Below are 20,677 nucleotides of genomic sequence, written 5' to 3'. Positions count from 1 at the left end.
CTCGTTTTCACTGATAAGCGTTTATGTAATATGTGATATGGCTGTTTTGACTGTAAAAGCCATGAGGAAATAAGTGCAGCGATTAGCAGCGCATGGCACGAGCGTGCGTGCGCACACATATACTATCGATCATCTAGCGTTTATTTGAAAACGATTCATAAATAGGCAGATAAATGACAACTTTCTGGAATATTCCAGTAAAAGGCGATTATCATATGCATGGGTTGTTTTCCCCGGAAAACGGGTGATTTTCAAAATGCTATCAAACGGAAATTAAGCGATAAAAATACAATCTGCCTTGACAATGTTGACTGGAAAATGATTCTTTGATAAGCGACGGGCAGATTAGACACACAGCCATAATTTAAAACATAGATTAGGCGATATTAACGTTAACATTGGCCGTGGATGGTGGCATTCAACGGGGTAAAAAGGAAAACACGGCCCGGCACTGAAAGTGTTAATACATTGGTGATACCAGTTTTCCTGCTCCAGCCACTTAACGTTATGCGCGTTTATAGTACTGTTTATTCATTGCATAATGTTGGGAGTTGTTATAACGCTAACGTAGGGCTGGGCGAGATAACGATAATTATCGCGATATATTTTAATCTATCAAAAAATATATATTGAAAAAAATATATATTGTGACCTGCAACTGGGCCATTTTAAAACCAGAGACAGTGGACAGACTTGTCTTTCTTGCCTGCAACTTAAAGTAATGGCTTTGCTTGTCCAAATGACAATACTGACCAAATTGAGATTTATTTATGTATTGCATGCATTTCTACATTTTATTTCCCATTTTGTTTATTCATCCCAGTATCTTTATTTCTTATGTGTGGAATTCTACAAGGCATATATGTGTTTGAGGATGATATCCTTCAAACAGGCAATAGTGATGATATAATTTGGGCAGTGCTGAGCTGGGTTACTTTCCTCCAGTGTATTTGTCCCCCGGCCCCACCCAATGGCCCCACACGCACACGCACATACACACACACAAATTCGATTTTTTTTAATGTTCGAAGCTTGTGCCATCGAACGAAGCTTCGAAGTATTTAAGACAGCCCTAGTGCTAGCAGAGCTAGACTCCAGTCACGGTGCACATGTGTGGTGGTTTGTCCACCAAAAAAGCGCCAAAAGATAGAAAAGAAACTAGTAGAGCCAGAACTGTTCAACTCCCCTGGAGCCACAGCCAGCAGAGAAGCCTGTTTACTTTCGCTTTCAAACCAGCTGCAACCTGAGAACTGAGTGTGAGGGGCTGTAACACTAAAGATGGCGGCAATGACAAAGAATTGCTGCAAAATAAACATACATCTGTTGCCATATCGCCCAGCCCTACGCTAACGTTACAAACCCCTATTTCCACTGCCGAATTATGATGACTGCTCCTGCCACTTAACGTTATGCACGTTTATAGTACTGTTTATTCATTGCGTAATGTTGGATTTGTTATACTTATAACGCTAACGTTACAAACCCCTATTTCCACTGCCGAGTTATGACTGCTCCAGCCACTTAATGTTACGCACGTGTAACTCTGCTGCAATCTTAAAAAGTCTTATCTAAACGAACCAGTATATGGTAGTTCTATAACGTCTCTGATTTTACTGAAGCTGGTAAAATCCAAAAGCATGACATAAGTGGAGAAAACAAGAGTTGCTTAAAGCAACCAATCAATAACTCGAAACACCAACGATCAATAACTCACAAACACTGGTCCTATCATTTATCAGGGTGCAGGACAAAATACAATATGCAATATCAACATTATGGCAGGTGAAAAAATAGCTAAGCTTACAGTAAGTAAAGTTCCTCTCAAATGTATCTCCCAATCACTCGCACACACACGTTCACGCAACAAATTAGTGGAAAAATAAATACCATTCTTGTCACAAAGTATTGTTCTATGATTGTTTGGCTTGTCAGCCTATTGTTTCTGAGGGAGATTCCCACCTGTTTAATTGTCCTCCAGTTGGAGGAATATATTTTTATATATAGTATTCAACTTATTTCACAGTGTGAATGTTTCTTCAATTTAATTCACAGTAATGGTTCTGCAGCATGCTGGTTATCTGTGAAAAAAAAAAGTAAATATTATATAGTCGTCTTTTGAGCTCTTTACTCAAAGATGGTCTACTCTGGGTATTCAGTAGGTGGTGTCAGAGAGGCAACTGTAGTATTGCACTTTAAAAACATGTAAATACAAGTGGCTAGGTGGTGTAGTGGGCAAGGCGCTCGCCATCAACGCTGGAGACGCTGGGTTCGAATCCAGCTCTCGGCGTTGCTATCAGCTTGGCTGGTCGTTCATACTAACACAATTGGCAGTGTTAGGGGTTGGAAAGCTGATGGGTGGGTCCTGGGCGTTGTGGATAGCGACCCCTACAGTTCGGTCAGGGCGCCTGCACAGCGAGGGTAGGATCTGGAGGGAGTTAGTGTGACCTTCCACACGTTACACTCTCCTGGTGAGAATCTGCGCTGCCAGGCTGGCTGCCGGCTGGCTGCACATGCGTCGGAGGAAAGCATGTGACAGTCTCCGGCCTCTCGGACCAACAGTAGGGCGGAGTGCGCAACAACCAGGAAGGGGGTTGGGAATTGGCATAACGACTAACCGTGGGATGGGAGAAAAATCGGAAAAAGGAGGGGGGAAAAAGATTTAAAAAAAAGATATATATTAAATGTTCCATTGCAAATTGAATCAATTATTTTTTTTCTGGTAAATTAATGATTAATCGATAACAAGTCTTTAGTGACGGCCCTAAAATCTAGGTAACGTTAATGCCACAAAACGAATGCATTTGTTAATCTGAACGTTATTTGCGTTATAACCACTGTGCGTGCTTTCCGTGTATGGTAAATGTACATATTCAGGTATGACATGTATATTACTATTCCTATTGATAAATCTAGGTAACGTTAAGGCCACAAAACGAATGCCTTTGTTAACAGTTTGAGTGCCAGCCTCCGTGTCCTATTTACCCCCTTGAGTGCCACCACCCACTTCAATGATGGCGCTCTCATATTTGCGAACGCATAAACTACATCTTAAATTATGGCTGTGTCTAATATGGCCGTCGCTTATCAATGACTTGTTTGCAGTCAACATTGTCGAAACGGATTGTTTTTTAATCGGTTCATTTCCGTGTTATACCATTTTGAAAAAACGCTAGTTTCTTGAAACTTTCAGAAGATTCTGTGATAAACGCCCTTTACTGTATACACAAAACACGGTGTCATTTTTCTGCCTATTTCTGAATAGTTTTCAAATAAACGCTAGATTATCGATAGTATATGTGTACTTATGCACGCTATAGAAGCGGGCTGAAAAATCTATTATCTTATTGCCTGATCGCACACACACATAGGGCCCACATTGATATCTCTGTGAAAAAAGCTCTGATTATCCTAAGACTGGTAAAATAGATTCCTTACCTCAGATCAGATGTTCTCCAAAAATATTATTCCAATTCCTGATCGCCATTCCAAATATCGATTGTGTTTATTTATCCAACACTGGGTGCTCGAACACATTATTCCACGCTGTTCTCCGGGACCACAAAGACTGCAATCGGCTCCGGTTACTTGCCTGAGAAGTAAAATGTGGATTCCGGACTGTTTTCTTCCCATGCGGTTCATTCAATCCATTCCAAAGGGGTGCAGTACCATCCGGGAGACGATAGGGGCGGTATTTTCCCAATGGAGCTCAGAGAGTTTGCAGCACTAACGTGAGGCTAGATTGATGAAATATGAATGGAAATCGCTAATAAAAGAAATCACTATTAAAAAAAGATTACTCGTCCGTGGCACTCAAAGTGTTAATCAGAACGTTATTTGCGTTACAAAATGGCATTAGAACTGTTTTTCTCAAAGCCCAGGCAAATTAAATGTCCAAATTCAGGGTGCAATGTTTGCCAATAGGGATGTATCAGTAGTATTGGCAGTGGTAGAATCATAATAGTAATCCAGTATATTTCTTTATTTTCTAAATTAAGCTGCTGCAGCCTCCTCCCCCTCACAGCCGGGCAGCGCAGCCCTGTCTTCAGTTTGTAAACAATGCTATTATTAGCTAACGTTAGCTGTCGTTCCTCCGTTAGCTTAATGCTAGCTAGCTGGCCACCTATTACTTCATGGAAACGGAGTAACGTCAAGCCGAGCCCACTACACTAGTACACGCATGAACTCGACACAACTACCCCGTTTCCAACGTTAGGTCTAGCGGAGCCGGAGCCCATCCTACACCAGTACACACATGAACTCGACACAACGTTACCCCGCCTCCATGAAGTGTCCAATTAGCAGCAATGTTGTTGAAAATGTAACGTTAATAAATGCTCCGAGCATAGCTCCGGAGATCGATCGATCTCTCTCTCTCTCTCTCTCTCTCTTGCTCTCGCTCTCGCTCTCGCTCTCGCGCTCTCTCTCTCTCTGATCTAAAGATAAACAAAGGGTTTTAAAAGTGTATTTATCTTCTCGTATAGTAACAGAGAGAAGCTGAGGAGAATCAACCAGCAACAAAAGCAAAATTTGTTAAAAAAAATAAAAATAAAAATATTATAATAATAAAAAAAAAATATTATAATCTTTTTTTTTTGGTATTGAAAGTATCGATACTTTTCAAGGTATCGTATCGAAGTCGAAATTCCAGTATCGTGACAACACTAGACTGTACTCCTGAAAAAGTATAGTAATATGGTTTATTTGTATTGGGAAAGATACAGACACATTAGCTGGTTGAAAGTGAAGCGCTGGTCGCCCGCCCGCCCGCCTTCGTGCGTGGCTGGTGTGTGCGCTGTAAGGCTGTTTCCTACTCCTGTGTCCCCAGAGTCTCTATATGGCTGTTTCCTACTCCTCTGTGTCCCCAGAGTCTCTAAGGTTGCATTCACACCAGAGCAGTTTTTTTTACCCCAAACAATTCATTATGAGGCTTACCAAGACAGTATTTGAGTTTGCAAGCTAACATTAAAGACAAAATAAAATACCCATGCATTTAGCATTTTTATATTATATATTAGATTTAGATTATTAGATTATATATTGCATATATTTAGCAATGAGATATTATATGATTTAGATATGAAATATGATGAATTGAAAATGGGGGACCCTGATGTAAACAAGACTAAAGTCTTTCTCTGGTCTGCATCCCCTTAACAATTGTATGTATTGAGCTGTACTGTACCATTCTGCAATATGTTAATAAAGTTTTAAATCAATCAATCAATCAATAGCATTTTAGCATTTTTATGAAACTACTGTATATATGTATGTCTCTAAATGTTTTGATGAATTGAAAATGGAGGACCCTTATGTAAAAAAGCCGAAAGTCTTTTTCTGGTCTTCATCCTCCTGTACTATATTGTACCCATTCTGCAACCTTTTAATAAAGTTTTCATTCGTTCATTCTGACGGAAACATAATAATTTTGATTCAGTCGAGTCTGCCAATTACGTCACAGCGCTTGCACCCGCCCTGCTGTTCTTAGCACCAATCGGCAAGCGCTATTCGTTTTTGACTTCCTGAATGTCCTGTGTGCTGAACATCAACAAAGCTACTAATGTTAGCTCCCCGCGGCCGTCGAGTAGGAGACCAGTGCTCCACAGGATGACTAAATGAGGCATAATGATTTTACTACAACGAATGTTATAATAAAAGCCTTTCCATACATCTGTCTGATTGAAAACTTTATTAACAGACCGCGGAATGGGCATATCTCAGCACGGGCTGAGATATGAACGAGTAACGTGTGGACAGATTGACGCGACACAATCCTCTTGGGCAAAACATCACGATATCCACGATACGTTGAAAAAGTGTATCGTTAATGAACTGTACCCGATATTTATATAATATCGTCATATCGCCCAGCCCTAACCCTGGTGCGTACTTTTGTGGTGTGAATGCTGCTCATCATCGGACCAAACGCAAGACCAAATATAGGAAGTGACCCGATAAACTGCATCTTGAGTACCGTAATTTTCGCACTATAAGCACCTGAATATAAGCCGCAGCAGCTAAATTGAATGATGTGTACATTAGGGCTGACCCCTATTAGTCGACTAATCGGTCGAAAGGGGCCGTAGTCGACTGGCCAACCTCTTAGTCGAATATAATAAAAAAAATATTATTATTATTTTTTTTCAAAAGAAAAGAGGCATAGAAGCGTGGCTAACGCTAATGGCACGCATACCAGAGGCTAACTGCCTACGAAAACAGGCACAGAGGCACTGAAAGAGGATTTCACCCATCTAATGAACACACTAGACTAGACGAATATCAAGATGTATCCATCAGTGGACCAATTGCATGCTTTTGCAGAGGACAAGAAGCCTTCAGTCGACTCCTTCAGACATTAAGCACCCCCCACAGCCCAAATGGAATGATTAAAAAAAGAAAAGAAAATTAAAAAAAAACATTGTACTTTTTTTCTTTCTTAAAGTCGACCAATAGTCGACTAACTGCACATTTTGGCCAATCCTAGTCGACCATCCAAATCCTTAGTCGGGGACAGCCCTAGTGTACATATATAAGCCGCACTGGACTATAAGCTGCATGTGTTTTAATGTTTAATTACAGTCTTCCCACCAGCATTGGGACACAATACTGTCGGACAAATAACAAGAATTAACTCATTTACAAGTTGTATTAAGTTTAGCAAATAAGGGAACAGGTAAATAACATTTCAATGCAGTCAAAAAAGCAATATTTCGATTTTTACATTTTCGGGTTTGGTCACGTCGAGTCGCATATAAGCCGCACCGTTATATAAGCCGCAGGGTCGAAAAATGGGGGAAAAAGGCGCTGCTTATAGTCCGAAAATTACGGTAGAAGGAAACAAAACAAACGCTGCGGCCTGCACTGCAAAACAAGCACGCATGGAACATGTCTCGTAGACAGACGTGGGCGAATGAGGAGGTAAAAGCCCTGACCCTGATAGAAATATGGTCAGACGAGCTAATTAAACAGCTGCTTGTGGCTACTCACAAAAACAACGAGGTGTACAAGTTGTTTAGCGAGAGAATGATGGCAATGAGCTTCAATCGAACAATCGACCAATGTCACATCAAAGTAAAAAAACGGTCAGCATTTCAGCAATATGAGAATAATGTGTGTGCGCTGGGCTGCTCCGGGGAATAACGTGGTGTGTGTGTATATGTGTGTGCGCTGGGCTGGGCTTCTTCGCAGAATAATGTGGTGTGTGTGCGCTGGGCCGGGCTGCTTTGCAGAATAATGTGGTGTATGTGTGTGTGTGTGCGCTGGGCTGCTTCGCAGAATAATGTGGTGTGTATGTGCGCTGTAGAGCTGTCCCCGAAGCCTGTTTTTGGGATTCTATATCTCCAATAGACGAGCGCCCTTTTCGATCGCGTGACATTGTTCAGAAAGTTTGGTGCACTTGACAAATTGCAGTGTGAAAGCAAACCGAACCAAATGAAGAATGCAACAATGTTGCAACTTCACCCCACCCCCCCGCACTGAGTCCACCAACTATATGTGAAAGCGACCTAAGGCCCTGTTTAGACGGAAACGCTAGCAGGTGAATCCGCAAAAATATTTTTTCGGATGTGCCTTTTTGTTTATACGGCAACAGCGTTTTTGTGGGGAGAATCCGCAAAAAAGTGAGACCACCTTCCTGGGTGGAATTTCTAGAAACGATAAACCTTTGCGCTATCATCTAAAGTGTCAAACCGCATAAAACTATGAAGAAAGGGTTCTCAAGGCTCTCGTCGCGTACTGCTTACATCACAGGCATGCGCCAGACGCCAGTAGCCTAGAAGCGTAAACAAAGCATGTCTGATTCTATCCATGGCGATCACCTGAAGGCTACATTGGCAGTACTTTTAAATACACAAGAATCTGTCCTGCGGCTATCGCAACTATCAGAGGCAGAGTAGGGCGGGTCTTCACAGCACGTCTGGTTGTCTCAACGACCTGAGGCGATCTGATTGGCCACTGACGTTTCTGGTCATGTGACATCTGCGCCAATCGTGTGACAGCGGGGCTCCGTCGTCTCGAGTCTTTACAGCCTCGTCTGCACGCAGAATTCCATCCCAAAACACTAGTCTAAACGCAAAATTAAAAGTGAGACCGCAAGACTACTTTTGCGGTTTCTGTTCAGACTCTCTCAGTCTAAACATGGCCTAAGGCTGTTTCCTACTCCTCAGTGTCTTTCAGCACAGTCCACCCTGGACGCATCGTACTGGATGCTTGTATGCTTTCTACAACGGAGTTCGGCGATTCATTTCTGGTCATGTGACATGTGGGACCGCAAGTGTCTACACTGGTTAAGCTTAGGCGCTCTTTAGAAGTTGGTTAAGGTTAGAGTTTGTCTTAGAGCATGGCGATAGATTCTTTCGACGGTTAAGCTTAGGCACTCTTTCGAAGTTGGTTAAGGTTAGAGTTTGTCTTAGAGCATGGCGATAGAACGCCAGGTGCTTTGCAGGCTGTTCGACGCGGAAATGGGCAAGTGGCCAATCAGATTAGCAAATCGCCGAACTCTGTTGTAGAAAGCATGGACGCGTACTGGATACCCGGCCTCCTCTGGCTGCAGAGTATATTTCAGGGCTCCACCAGTGCTCCACCAGGGCTCCACCAGGGCTCCATCAGGCTGAAACACTGTCCCATTACTTATGTTAGCCCTTCCCGTCTATATCCAGTAAGACCGACATGGATTGTGCGAAGAACAAGGCCTCCTCCAGCGGTCGACAGCATCATTTGAAGTAGATAATTAGGCGAGAGGGCGATCAAATATAAAATTCACAATTTCTAGCCTACTGTTTTAAACCGTACGTGTTCCCACACAGACTCTGAATGGGCCTCAGAATTCTGATAACTGACTAAACCATCAGGCCTATAGAGAGCTGTTACTGGGGGGGATTAGTGTTGAACACGTATATCATTCCCTCCAGAGGGTTCATGACCCCAGCTGTTCTTTGGTGCTTCAGGATCAAATCGTTAGTCCTGAATGACTGTCATATATATAATAGACGGTGACATTCCATGGTCTCAGTCCACAATCTGCTCCTCTGCTGTTTCCATGGTAGGATTCATAGTATGCTGTCACATATGGCTTGGGAGAATACTGTATTCTGATTGGCTGCAAGGGGTGTTGTTGTTTTTCTATTTCAGATGGTATAGCCTAATCAGTCACACGATCAATATTCAAGTCCCAACATCGACCGGCAGATGAGTGCTAGGTCAACACTAGGGATGCCCCCCGGACCCCGGTTTTAAACGGGAACCGGTACTATATTAGAAAATACCGGAGTATTTATAAGCTCCGACGTCCTCGGTACTGCTATCGATACTCTAGAGAAATTATTATTATTATTATTATTATTATTTAAAAGTTGCAAACGATCTATCCTCTCTCTGTCTCTGCACGAGAAGCGAGCCACAGCGAGTCATTTTACACACACTCCTCGTGAGTCGCTCGCTAGTAGTGCTACATACGGGTACTCCTTAATGAAAGTTCTCCGTGCTGAAGCGCACTGCACACAGACACAGACAGCTCTGAGTCTGCATGCACCGTGACTCGTGATGGCGGATAGAGCGAAGCGTTCTAAAGAAAGTATGGATATACAACGCACGTTGCCACAAGTGCAACAAAACATTTGCCAGTAAGGGTGGCAATACGAGCAATTTATCAAAACATCTGTTGGCAAAACATGATATTAGTGTGCAGAAATGCGCGTATTCGACTGCCTTGCGCGCAGTGTTCCATCTGCATCCACGTCCACTGCCGCCGGTAAGCCAAGATACGGAGTTTCCTAGGCTAATAACGAATTATTACAAATAGGCTAATAAACAAAATAATTGTTTAGCTACAAATACTACAATCTAAACTTTTTATAGATCGTCAAGCTGAGGCGTCAGCCACCAATGTGTCCCAGGCCAGTGAGCCCAGGGCCACCACACATCCTTCCCTCTACCTCCCTCCACCACCCAAAGTCCTTTCACCCTAGCAGCTAGAGGAAGGATGACAGAGGATAGGGTGAACGAGTGTCACAGTTCTGTTAGCCTTTTGCATTTGTTGTTTATTATAAAAAGTCTATAATTCAGAGTCAGACACATTTAAAACATTGTTGCTGCTGTTGCTGAAGAAATTATATTCATTTATTATATTTATTTATAAAGTTATATAAAAGAACATTGCTGCTGCTGTTGCTGAAGAAATTATATTTATTTATAATACTTATTTATAAAGTTGTATTTATAAATAATAAAGCAATGTTGATTCTGTTCTTAATTAATTGTCTTTTTTTCTTGCAAAAAAAGAACCAAAAAGAACCGATAAGAGTATCGATAAAGTACCGAACCATTAAGCAGTATCGATAAGAGTAGTAGTATCGATAAAATCCTAACGATACCCATCCCTAGTCAACACCAGTACTGGCTGGCGAGGCCTACTAGTTCATTACTGTCCAAATGTAACAAAAACGTCCTTCAAATAATGTGCTGTCAAAACGTTACAATGTATACTATCCACCTAACCTAACCTAATGGGAATGCACTCTAACGCGACATGTCCACAGACAACGTTTTTTTTCCAAGGCGGACCGCTTTGAAAATCAAAAATATGCATGCTCAGAGCGTTTCCAGAGCATCTCACGACTCCCGCAGCTCCGCCACTTGCTCGATTTTGATTGGTCGGTCGAAAAAAGTGACTGATGAGCGGCGCTCCTCTCCAAAAGTTGAACTATTTTCAACTTTATGCTCTGGGAGCGCTCTGCCCAAAAACGCTAGCCCCCGAGCGCGCTAAAACGCGAGGCGCGGCGCTGGGAAAAGGAGCGCGCCTGTTGCGTCTTTAGCATAGAAATGAATGACAGAAAGGAGCTGGCAACTCATAAAAAGCTGGCTGTGTGTGGACACGTCGCCTTACCCATATGAAATCCGGGTTTTGCCTTGTTCCTCGACATGGCTTTTGGAGACTAAGTGATCTTCGCACATGTTTTTGCGGGTCCTGTATGTTGACAGAATTTGCAAAGTCATTAGGATACTGCTCTCCTCTGAATTTAGGCTTAGTGCTTTTTTGGCGACGTTAACGCAGAAGCAGCCAGACGCTTGGACATTGCGGTGTGTTGTAGTGTTGTCACGATACTGGAATTTCGACTTCGATATGATACCTTGAAAAGTATCGATACTTCGATACCAAAAAAATATATATATAATTTTTTTTTTTTTTTTTTAAACAAATTTAGCTTTTGTTGCTGGTTGATTCTCCTCAGCTTCTCTCTGGTACTATAAGAGAAGATAAATATAACACTTTTAAAACCCTTTGTTTATCTTTAGATCACACATTTAAAAATAACTGTTCATCTCACTTCAATAATTTTTATTGCAAATGCAGAACATGGTATTTTCTCAAGCAGACAGATGTAAACACTGTAATCTGTGTTGCATGTACCTGACAAACTGAACTGTTTGTATTACAGTTAGTAACAGTTTCGATTTGTATTTTTTATTTTTTTTATCCACTTTTTCTCCCATTTTCTATATTTTTCTCCCATCCCAATTTTCGTATCATCCAATTCAACCCTCCCCTGTCACGAACGCTGTTTCTTGCCTCCCACAAGCCGGCTGCAATGTGAACTAAGTCATACATAGCACAAGTCCCCTCCGGTACTTGAGGTAACGGCAGTCGCATCTTTTCACCTGCGCAGCTCGATCTCTCAGTGGCGAGGAGTAACGCGTGGGAGGCTCACGCTGCCCCCGACACTTCCTGATTCTACTGCGCAGGCGCACCAACCGACCTGTAGGAGTCGCTGTCCACAACGCCCGATCCCCACCCATCAGTTTCCCACCCCCTAATACGGCCAATGTGTATTAGTACGGACGACCAGCTAAACTGAAAGCAAATGTGGAGAGCTGGGCTCGAACAGGCAAGCCCAGCGTCTCCAGATTTCGTGGCGAGCGCCTTGCCCACTACGCCACGTAGCCACCCAGTTTCGATTTGTATTTAAAGATAACGAGAGAGAGAGAGAGAGAGAGAATGCTCGGAGCATTTTAGTAACGTTACATTTTCAACAAGATTGCTGCTATTTAAACACTTGATGGAAACGGGGTAACGTTAACCTTATGTCGACTGTAGTATTGTATGACCTCGACATAACGTTTAAACGTTAACGTTACTCCGTTTCCATGCAGTAATTATAAAGGTGGGCAACGGAGCTAACGGCTAGCAGTAGCTAACGTTAGCTGATAGCTGTAACGTTACAACGAATCAGCTGTTGATATTATGCGCCATCAGTAGACAACGTATCATGTATTAAACTAGAGTTAATGGTTTAATGCTTCAGTCACAGTGACGTTGAAAGAGCAGCTGTCACGAACCTCTTTCATTTCTTTATGGAGATCCGCGCTGGCACTGCTCTGTAACACCGCTTGCAAATAGCATTGGGGCATTTTTAGCTTGTCCTTCGTTGTTTACTTCAAACCCGAAGTACCTCCAAACAGCACTTCTGCTGTTTTCTTTATCCACAAGCACAAGTTGCGGACGCTCTGCATTTGCCATCTTCAGCTAAAATGTTTGTTTACAAACTGAAGACGGCTCTGTGACTCTGTGAGGGGGAGGGCTGGAGCAGGCGGAGGGGCAAGCACGCTCTGAAGAGCGTGTCAACAACTTGCTGTAGAACACTCGCCAGCTTGTACCGATACTGCAGAAAGTATCTGTATTTCGGGAAATGAGTATCGAAGCCGTTTTAAATATTCAGTATCGATATGTATCGATACTTCGATATTTTTGACAACACTAGTGTGTTGTGTGTAACACGCTGTAGCGTCCCCGGTCATGTTTGCTTTGCACAACGTTCCATCTTCTCCCGAACATGGAATTTCAGTCCAGATTAGGGCAAATTCTGCAATATTCCACGTTTTACAGTTTATTCCTTGTATTGGTCAATTCCGCTATTTGATTTGATTTGATTTTTATTAGGGATCCCCATTAGCTGGTGCGATAGCAACCAGCTAGTCTTCCTGGGGTCCACACACAAAAAAACATACAAAAACAATCACTATTGCAAAAACAAAATTATTAAAAGTCAGTAGGCCTACACACAATGCATAATGAACCTACTGTAACAATTAAGATAGCTAAAATTACATTAGTGTAAAACAAAAACAAAAAATTACTTTACAGTGTTAAAAACAATTAAAAAACAATTTAAGATTCTTTTTAAAAGTGAATCTACTGTAAATGCAGCAGAGGTTCCGAGGCAGGCCATTCCAAAGAGTTAATGCTAAAATAAAAGATCTCCCCAAAGCGCTGCTATTCCGTCCCCGATTCCGTGAACGTGGATTTCATATGGCTCTACGATGTCCGATATTATCGGCCTACCGATATTGGCATTAAAATGTGATATCGGAAATTATCGGTATTGTGTTTTAATATTTTTTTTTACATTTATTTAACCTTTATTTACCCAGGCAAGCAAGTAAGAACTAATTCTGATAAAAAAAATCTCAAAAGTATGCATAATGTTGTGTTAATTCCACGACAAGAGATATGTAATGTTAATTACCTGAAACGTTTTTTGGGGGGGGACCCTGCATATATCGGTATCGGTTGATATCGGTATCGGAAATTAAGAGTTGGACAATATCGGTATATCGGTATCTGTAAAAAAGCCAATATCGAGCATCCCTAACATTGTACAATGTATCCACCTAACCACTAATGGGAATACACATTAACCCTAACGTTACAATGTATCCACCTAACCACTAATGGGAATGGACCCTAACCCTGACCCTCTCCCTTCAGTTGATCTGTATTAACCCAGGACTGTAAACCTAAGCACATAAAGGTTCATTTATGTTCCAAAAAGGATTATGTTGGGCGATTATGGAATGAGTTTGGTGTTGGAGAGGCAGTATGTATTAGGGTTGGGCACCGAGAACCGGTTCTAATAGGAACCGATTCCTAACTTCCGGTTCTGGAATTTGTAAATTTCAAATTAAATTAGTAAATGAAATTTGTTTTTACTTTGTTAATTAATACCCTAGTTACAGTACAGCAACCAAATTGAACTGTATCAAGTCAACTGACAATGTGAATAGTATGACAACAATTTTAGATTTTTCAAAAAAAAAAGAAAAAAAAACTCCTGCGAAATAAGCTGTGACCTGTTTTGACCTGCACCTCAAAGAATCTGAATCGAGAATCGTTTAGAACAGGAATCGAAATGGAGAATCGGAAACCGGAACCGGAATCGTTCCAAATCCAAACGATGCCCAAGTACCCTATATTTGAGTTAACCAACATGCTATCGGCGTCGTCATCATGGGCAACCAGGTCCAGATCAGGACATTAAAGAGCTGCCTCGTCTCTCTCTTCCTCCTCCCATCCATCCAGAAATGGCTCCAGGTGACGGACCTCCCCAAGGAGGTGTACCAGCACCTGGCTGTTTACGTGCCCAAGATCTACTGCCTGGGGCCCAACCTCAACCCCCAGAGAGAGGACCTGCTGGTGCAGCTGCTGCTGCAGGCCCCCCTGGAGTGGTACCTGTGTGGGGAGGAGCCCTCCGTGGGCCTGGCCAAGCTGGAGCAGAACAACCAGCCCTCGCAGCTCTGTGGGCACGTCTTCAAAGTGGGCGAGCCCACCTACTCCTGCAGGTTGGTGGTTTGCGTTTGTACATGAATGGTAAATGGTGCATTTATTAGGGCTGTCTTAAATACTTTGAAGCTTCGAAGCTTCGTTCGATGAGCATGGGATTCGAATATGAAAAAAAAAATCGATTATGTAAAAAATTTAAATTTAAAAAAGAAATTGCACGATCAACTCTGCCTCTCTTTGTTAACTACAACAAGCAATGCTGTTTGTTATTTAAGATGAGGTCGGACTCGGCACTGACAGATTTGTGTTCATTGTGCTGTTTTTATAAAGCCTCAAATGACTGCTTACAATATTTCATGGAAGCAAAGTGTTTAGTTTATTTAAGTTTTAAAAAGGTTTAAACTTTACAGCACTGACAAAGTTGAACAAAGTGCTGTACAAGTCCCACAACATTATTTTTTTCTAAGCTTCAAATTAAAATCGAATCTCTGCCCCGAAACAACTACTTTTATCCAAATCGCTTTACAACTTGTTCCTCACATTCACCCACTCACTCACACATTCACACACCGACGGCGGAGGCGACCATGCAAGGTGCCGACCTGCTCATCAGGAGCAGTTAGGGGGTTAAGTCTCTTGCTGCTCAAGGACACTTTGACGCACTGCTGGGAGGAGCGTGAATCGAACCGGGAACCTCTGGATGTCTGCTCTACCTCCTGAGCCACTGTCGCCCCGTTTTACATTCATTCTGTAAGATGTACACGATGACACGCCAATAGTTGATCCAACCAGAATAGTAGGAGTCAACTAAAAATACTGTATATTCCAGACCAACGAAGGGAAATGTGCTAGCTCACAAGTGGTCTACATGTTAAGATAAGAGCTCTACACTACGACAGCCATCACTGATATAGAATGTTTGGTCTATCAGTCCCTCTGCTCTGCAGTAAACACTAAATACATTTTCCCACTTCATCCAATCAGGAGAGAACATTTGTCTTGGTAAGATTTCTTGAAATAAGTAAAAATATATAGGGTTCTCGCTCCTGATTGGTTAAAGTGGGAAGGGATACCAGAAAAGATATGTGACCAGGTATGGACTTCAGGGTCATGTTGAGGGATCTTCATTTTTATTTTTTTTTACATATTATGAAAGTACAGATTCATACCTTCAAAATAAGCCATCACTTGAACATTTTGGTGGGATACTTTGCAAGCTACTTCCTATGATTCATGGTGATTATCACAAAACGTATTCAGAGATAATAGCCTTCAAGAGACAAGCAGGCTATTCAGTGACAATAGTGAAACAACTACAACACTACCCAGAAGTCATTGTAATCCATGGCCCCCCTCTCTCTAGGGCAATTAACACCTGGCAGCTTTCCAGTCTGAGGCTCTTTGTTATTACAATGAGTCTGGTGACTGGTAGTGGTAGTGAAAGGGACCCTGATAATAAACAAGAAACTTAATCAAGTTTCAAGATTTTATTAGCATTTAAAATAACACAAGATAAAAATAGACATGCTAAAGTCAATGTTCAATGTTCTGATGGCCTCTCCAGAAGCATTTAGATGTAAATACATGTAGTGTGGTAGTGAAAGACACAACAACCAGGTTAACCTTCTGTAGTGTGGTAGTGAAAGGTTAACCTTCTGTAGTGTGGTAGTGAAAGGGTTAACCTTCTGTAGTGTGGTAGTGAAAGGTTAACCTTCTGTAGTGTGGTAGTGAAAGGTTAACCTTCTGTAGTGTGGTAGTGAAAGGTTAACCTTCTGTAGTGTGGTAGTGAAAGGTTAACCTTCTGTAGTGTGGTAGTGAAAGGGTTAACCTTCTGTAGTGTGGTAGTGAAAGGTTAACCTTCTGTAGTGTGGTAGTGAAAGGTTAACCTTCTGTAGTGTGGTAGTGAAAGGTTAACCTTCTGTGGTGTGGTAGTGAAAGGGTTAACCTTCTGTAGTGTGGTAGTGAAAGGTTAACCTTCTGTAGTGTGGTAGTGAAAGGTTAACCTTCTGTAGTGTGGTAGTGAAAGGTTAACCTTCTGTAGTGTGGTAGTGAAAGGTTAACCTTCTGTAGTGTGGTAGTGAAAGGTTAACCTTCTGTAGTGTGGTAGTGAAAGGTTAACCTTCTGTAGTGTGGTAGTGAAAGGTTAACCTTCTGTAGTGTGGTAGTGAAAGGTTAACCCTTGTGCTGTCCTAACGATGAGCGAGCTCACTGGGCTTAAGGGAGAGGAAAAGATACATCATGTTTAAAGCCATATAATTTTAACTGTTTACTATTTTTAAAAAAAATTTTTACCCATGTTTAACATTCATAGCCTATTCTCAAGATATCTGTAAAAAATTACACATATTTTCGAATTTTAACCACTTAAATTAGTGTTTGTTTGATACCACGTCAGTTTTTATTGAAAAAAAATGTTTTTTCATCGAAAAAGACGGATACATGTTTGTTTTGACCATATTTCTAATATTTATTTTTGATAAATACCAATTAGAAATATCTCGACGAATTACCTCTGAATATGAATCAAAAAAAATATTAAAGATTCGCTCACTAGTTCGACCAGAAACGGAGTTGAGGCGAAACTTTACCAAGTGGTACACTGCGAGTGCGGTTCAAAAGAAACGGATACATGTTGTTTTTGACCATATTTCTAATATTTATTTTTGATAAATACCAATTAGAAATATCTCGACGAATTACCCCTGAATACGAATCAAAAGAAATATTAAAGATTCGCTCATTAGTTCGACCAGAAACGGCGTTGAGGCGAACGTTACGAAGCGCTCAGCGGTTCGAAATGTTGTTTGACCATATTTCTAATATTTATTTTTGATAAATACCAATTAGAAATATCTCGACGAATTACCTCTGAATATGAATCAAAAAAAATATTAAAGATTCGCTCACTAGTTCGACCAGAAACGGAGTTGAGGCGAAGCATTACTAAGCGCTTCTGTAGTGTGGCAGTGAAAGGGTTAACGCGCGCCTCATCTCATCTCCCCTGCCTATACACGGTGCTGCGCACATTCACATTCATAACGTCCAGACAGGAGGGATACACGGTGCAGTAACAGTTAAGCATTTAGATGTATTTAGATGTAAATACATGTAGTGTGGTAGTGAAAGACACAACAACAACAACAACTTACTTTTAACTGTATTAACAGATTCCGTGCTGAATGCCAGCGCAGAAAATAGTTTACATCAGGGCCCCCACAATAATAATAATCTCTCGCTCCGATGAAAAAGCCATTTTTTATCACTCCGTTTCCGTATTAAATTAATTTACTTTTAGCCATTAGGTTGGAAAAAATGCACCCTAACGAAATTCGTTCGCTCATAAAATTCGAACTGTGTTTTAATGGTTTTTAATTAAGTTAAAACACGCGTTTTAGGCCTATTTTTTTAATCTTTTTTTTAGACACTGCGTTATGTTGCTTATAACTTATAACATTAAGATAGTGTATTAATAGTGTGTTATTCTCTCTCTGAGAAAGGAGAGCTAATGACGTCTGTGTGTTAACACCTATAAGTACACCTATTAAGCCCCCTGTGGACAGGCCCAAGCCCGCTCGTGTAGTTTTTTATCGTCAATTGAAAGAACATTTGTGGAACTATTATAGCAATAATTACCTCATTTACAAGTTGTATTTAAGTTTGCAACTAAGGGCAAATAATGGAACAGATTAATGACAATTCAAATATGTAAAAAAAATCAAGATTTCGATTTTGGGGATTTTCTGGACAGCAAGACATTAAGTTCATTTCAGAGCACCTCCCCCTTTGCGGATCAAATCGGGTTTGGTCACGGCGGGTCACATATGTTCTGTTTACTGCAGAGCGGAGGAATCGAGAGACTCATTTTATTATTGATTTATTATATCAGTGATGGCTGTCAGAATGTAGAGCTATTTAACACTTCACAAAATAAATACCACTTACAGCATCATTAAATGATTTCAGTCTGAGCCTCCCTTTCCTTTTCTAAACTAGAGGTATGATGACTCTCCTGGTGACTGTGGGTGTGTATTGGGTCAAGCTGTAAGTCACACCTAACACCTTAAGGAGCGACCAGCACGCCTGGAAACATGACTCCTCTCTGGGTCACTTCCTCCCTCTAATCCCACGGTGTCGACAAGCTCTGTCAGTCTGTCTGACACACAGAACTACCCAGTGCACATATTGTAGTTATTGTACAGTACACACAAGTGATGGAACCGTTGTAATTAGCTTGCAGTGATTGTTAGCCTGCAAGCTTGCTGTTATTTTCAAGCAATTTACATTGCTTGACATTTTTTGTGTTGGTTTTCAAGCAAGAGAGTTTGCTGCTGATGAAGTTACATTTGGTCATCATCATCATATTTATTAATACAGATGAAAAACGTCCATGTGTCCCATGTAATCGCACCGACATGTTTGTCGTAAACTAAGATAAGACTGAGAACACTAAGATAAAACACTCGCACACCAGGTAAAAGAATGACCTGCAGCCTCTAACATGTTTCTCTCATCTTGTTCTCAGAGAATGTGCTGCAGACCCGACCTGCGTTCTCTGTATGGAGTGTTTCCAGGGCAGCGTTCACAGAGAGCACCGTTACAGAGTGAGAGACACGCACGCACGCACGCACGCACGCACGCACGCACGCACACACGCACACACGCACACACGCACACACGCACACACGCACACACGCACACACGCACACACACACACACACACGGCTGTGAGGGTCAACCTTCATAGTGGCAGCCTTGAGATCATCATCAAGTCCTACAGGCCCAAACAATAGAGGTTGGCCAGTCAACTACGGCTCCTTTCGACCGATTATCATTTGTTTGTGTGTGTATGTATCATATGTGTGTGTGTTTGTCATTTGTGTGTGTGTGTATAGTGTGTGTAGCTGCTGCATTCCAGAGGGGATCAGGGTTAATCTCACTCTAGGAGGCTGTCCTCTAGCCGGCAGCTCGTCATCCTCTACAAACCTGGGGGGGATGGAGCTCAACCCCCCCCCCCCTCTTTTCTCCATCCTCCAATCGCAACTGTTACAAAGTTCGTCTCAGGGGAAACGGCAGTTGTGAGTGGAAGATCAAGAAAAGAGGGCAGGGTTTAAGTCCTGATGAAGATCCATATTATGGATTAATAAATGTTGATCTGCGGTGGGAGACCGTTAATTCATGAGACGATAAAAGTGAAAATATTTTTAAAGTGATAGTTTGGGTTTTTGGACACTAGGTTGTATGAAATGCCATCCAGTAATGTAGTGGATGCAAAGCTATTGTCTTACTTACCGAGTCCCGTGATCCCAGTTCTGTCCGGGTTCCGAGCAAACCAGAAAGCAAACAGGGTCTTAATCCACACCTCAACATGCAGGCAAACGGGGTCTTAATTAGGGATGGGTACCTTTCACATTTGAACCGATACCGGTACCTGTGAATCGATACCGGTACCCAACGGTACCTTTTTTTCTGTACTTTAGTCTCAAGAAATTTAATTTACCTACCTCAGTTGTAAAAAAAAAAAAAAAAAAAAAAAAAAAAAATCCAAACTTCAAATAACTACAATTTCGACAGTTTTCGGCTTGTCATTGCTCCGACTGCTTTGTTGTTGAATCAAGTCAAATCCTAGGTAAGCATATATTGTGCGTGTGAACGTTGACATGAAAGAAAAAAAAAGTTAATTTTTTTTTTTTTTTTTTTTTTTTTTTGGTATCTCACTTGATTTGATACTCGGTAGTACCGACGTGTTTCGGTTCGGTACCTCAAAAGTACCGAATTCGGTACCCATCCCTAGTCTTAATCCACACCTCAACATGCAGGCAAACAGGGTCTTAATCCACACCTCAACATGCAGGCAAACAGGGTCTTAATCCACACCTCAACATGCAGGCAAAAGGATTTAGTCCACACCTCAACATGCAGGCAAAAGGATTTAGTCCACACCTCAACATGCAGGCAAAAGGATTTAGTCCACACCTCAACATGCAGGCAAAAGGATTTAGTCCACACCTCAACATGCAGGCAAAAGGATTTAGTCCACACCTCAACATGCAGGCAAAGGGATTTAGTCCACACCTCAACATGCAGGCAAAAGGATTTAGTCCACACCTCAACATGCAGGCAAAAGGA

General features: G+C 41.7%; 1 protein-coding gene across 4 annotated transcripts in view; it reads left to right on the top strand.

The window, feature by feature from the left end:
- ubr2 (ubiquitin protein ligase E3 component n-recognin 2) overlaps positions 1 to 20,677 on the top strand; it is a 168,581-nt gene that overhangs the window by 21,058 nt on the left and 126,846 nt on the right. For all 4 annotated transcript variants that reach the window (XM_084321190.1, XM_084321188.1, XM_084321189.1 and 1 more), the window contains exons 2-3: positions 14,351 to 14,610; positions 19,074 to 19,152. In XM_084321190.1, the coding sequence (XP_084177316.1) occupies positions 14,351 to 14,610; positions 19,074 to 19,152 (339 nt within the window). The remainder of the gene's footprint in view (positions 1 to 14,350; positions 14,611 to 19,073; positions 19,153 to 20,677) is intronic.

The sequence above is a fragment of the Notolepis coatsorum genome (genome assembly GCF_963971535.1).
Source record: "Notolepis coatsorum genome assembly, chromosome: 9".
NCBI lineage: Eukaryota > Metazoa > Chordata > Actinopteri > Aulopiformes > Paralepididae > Notolepis > Notolepis coatsorum.
Note: the sequence above shows the minus strand (reverse complement) of the source record. Positions and strands in the feature narration are given on the sequence as shown.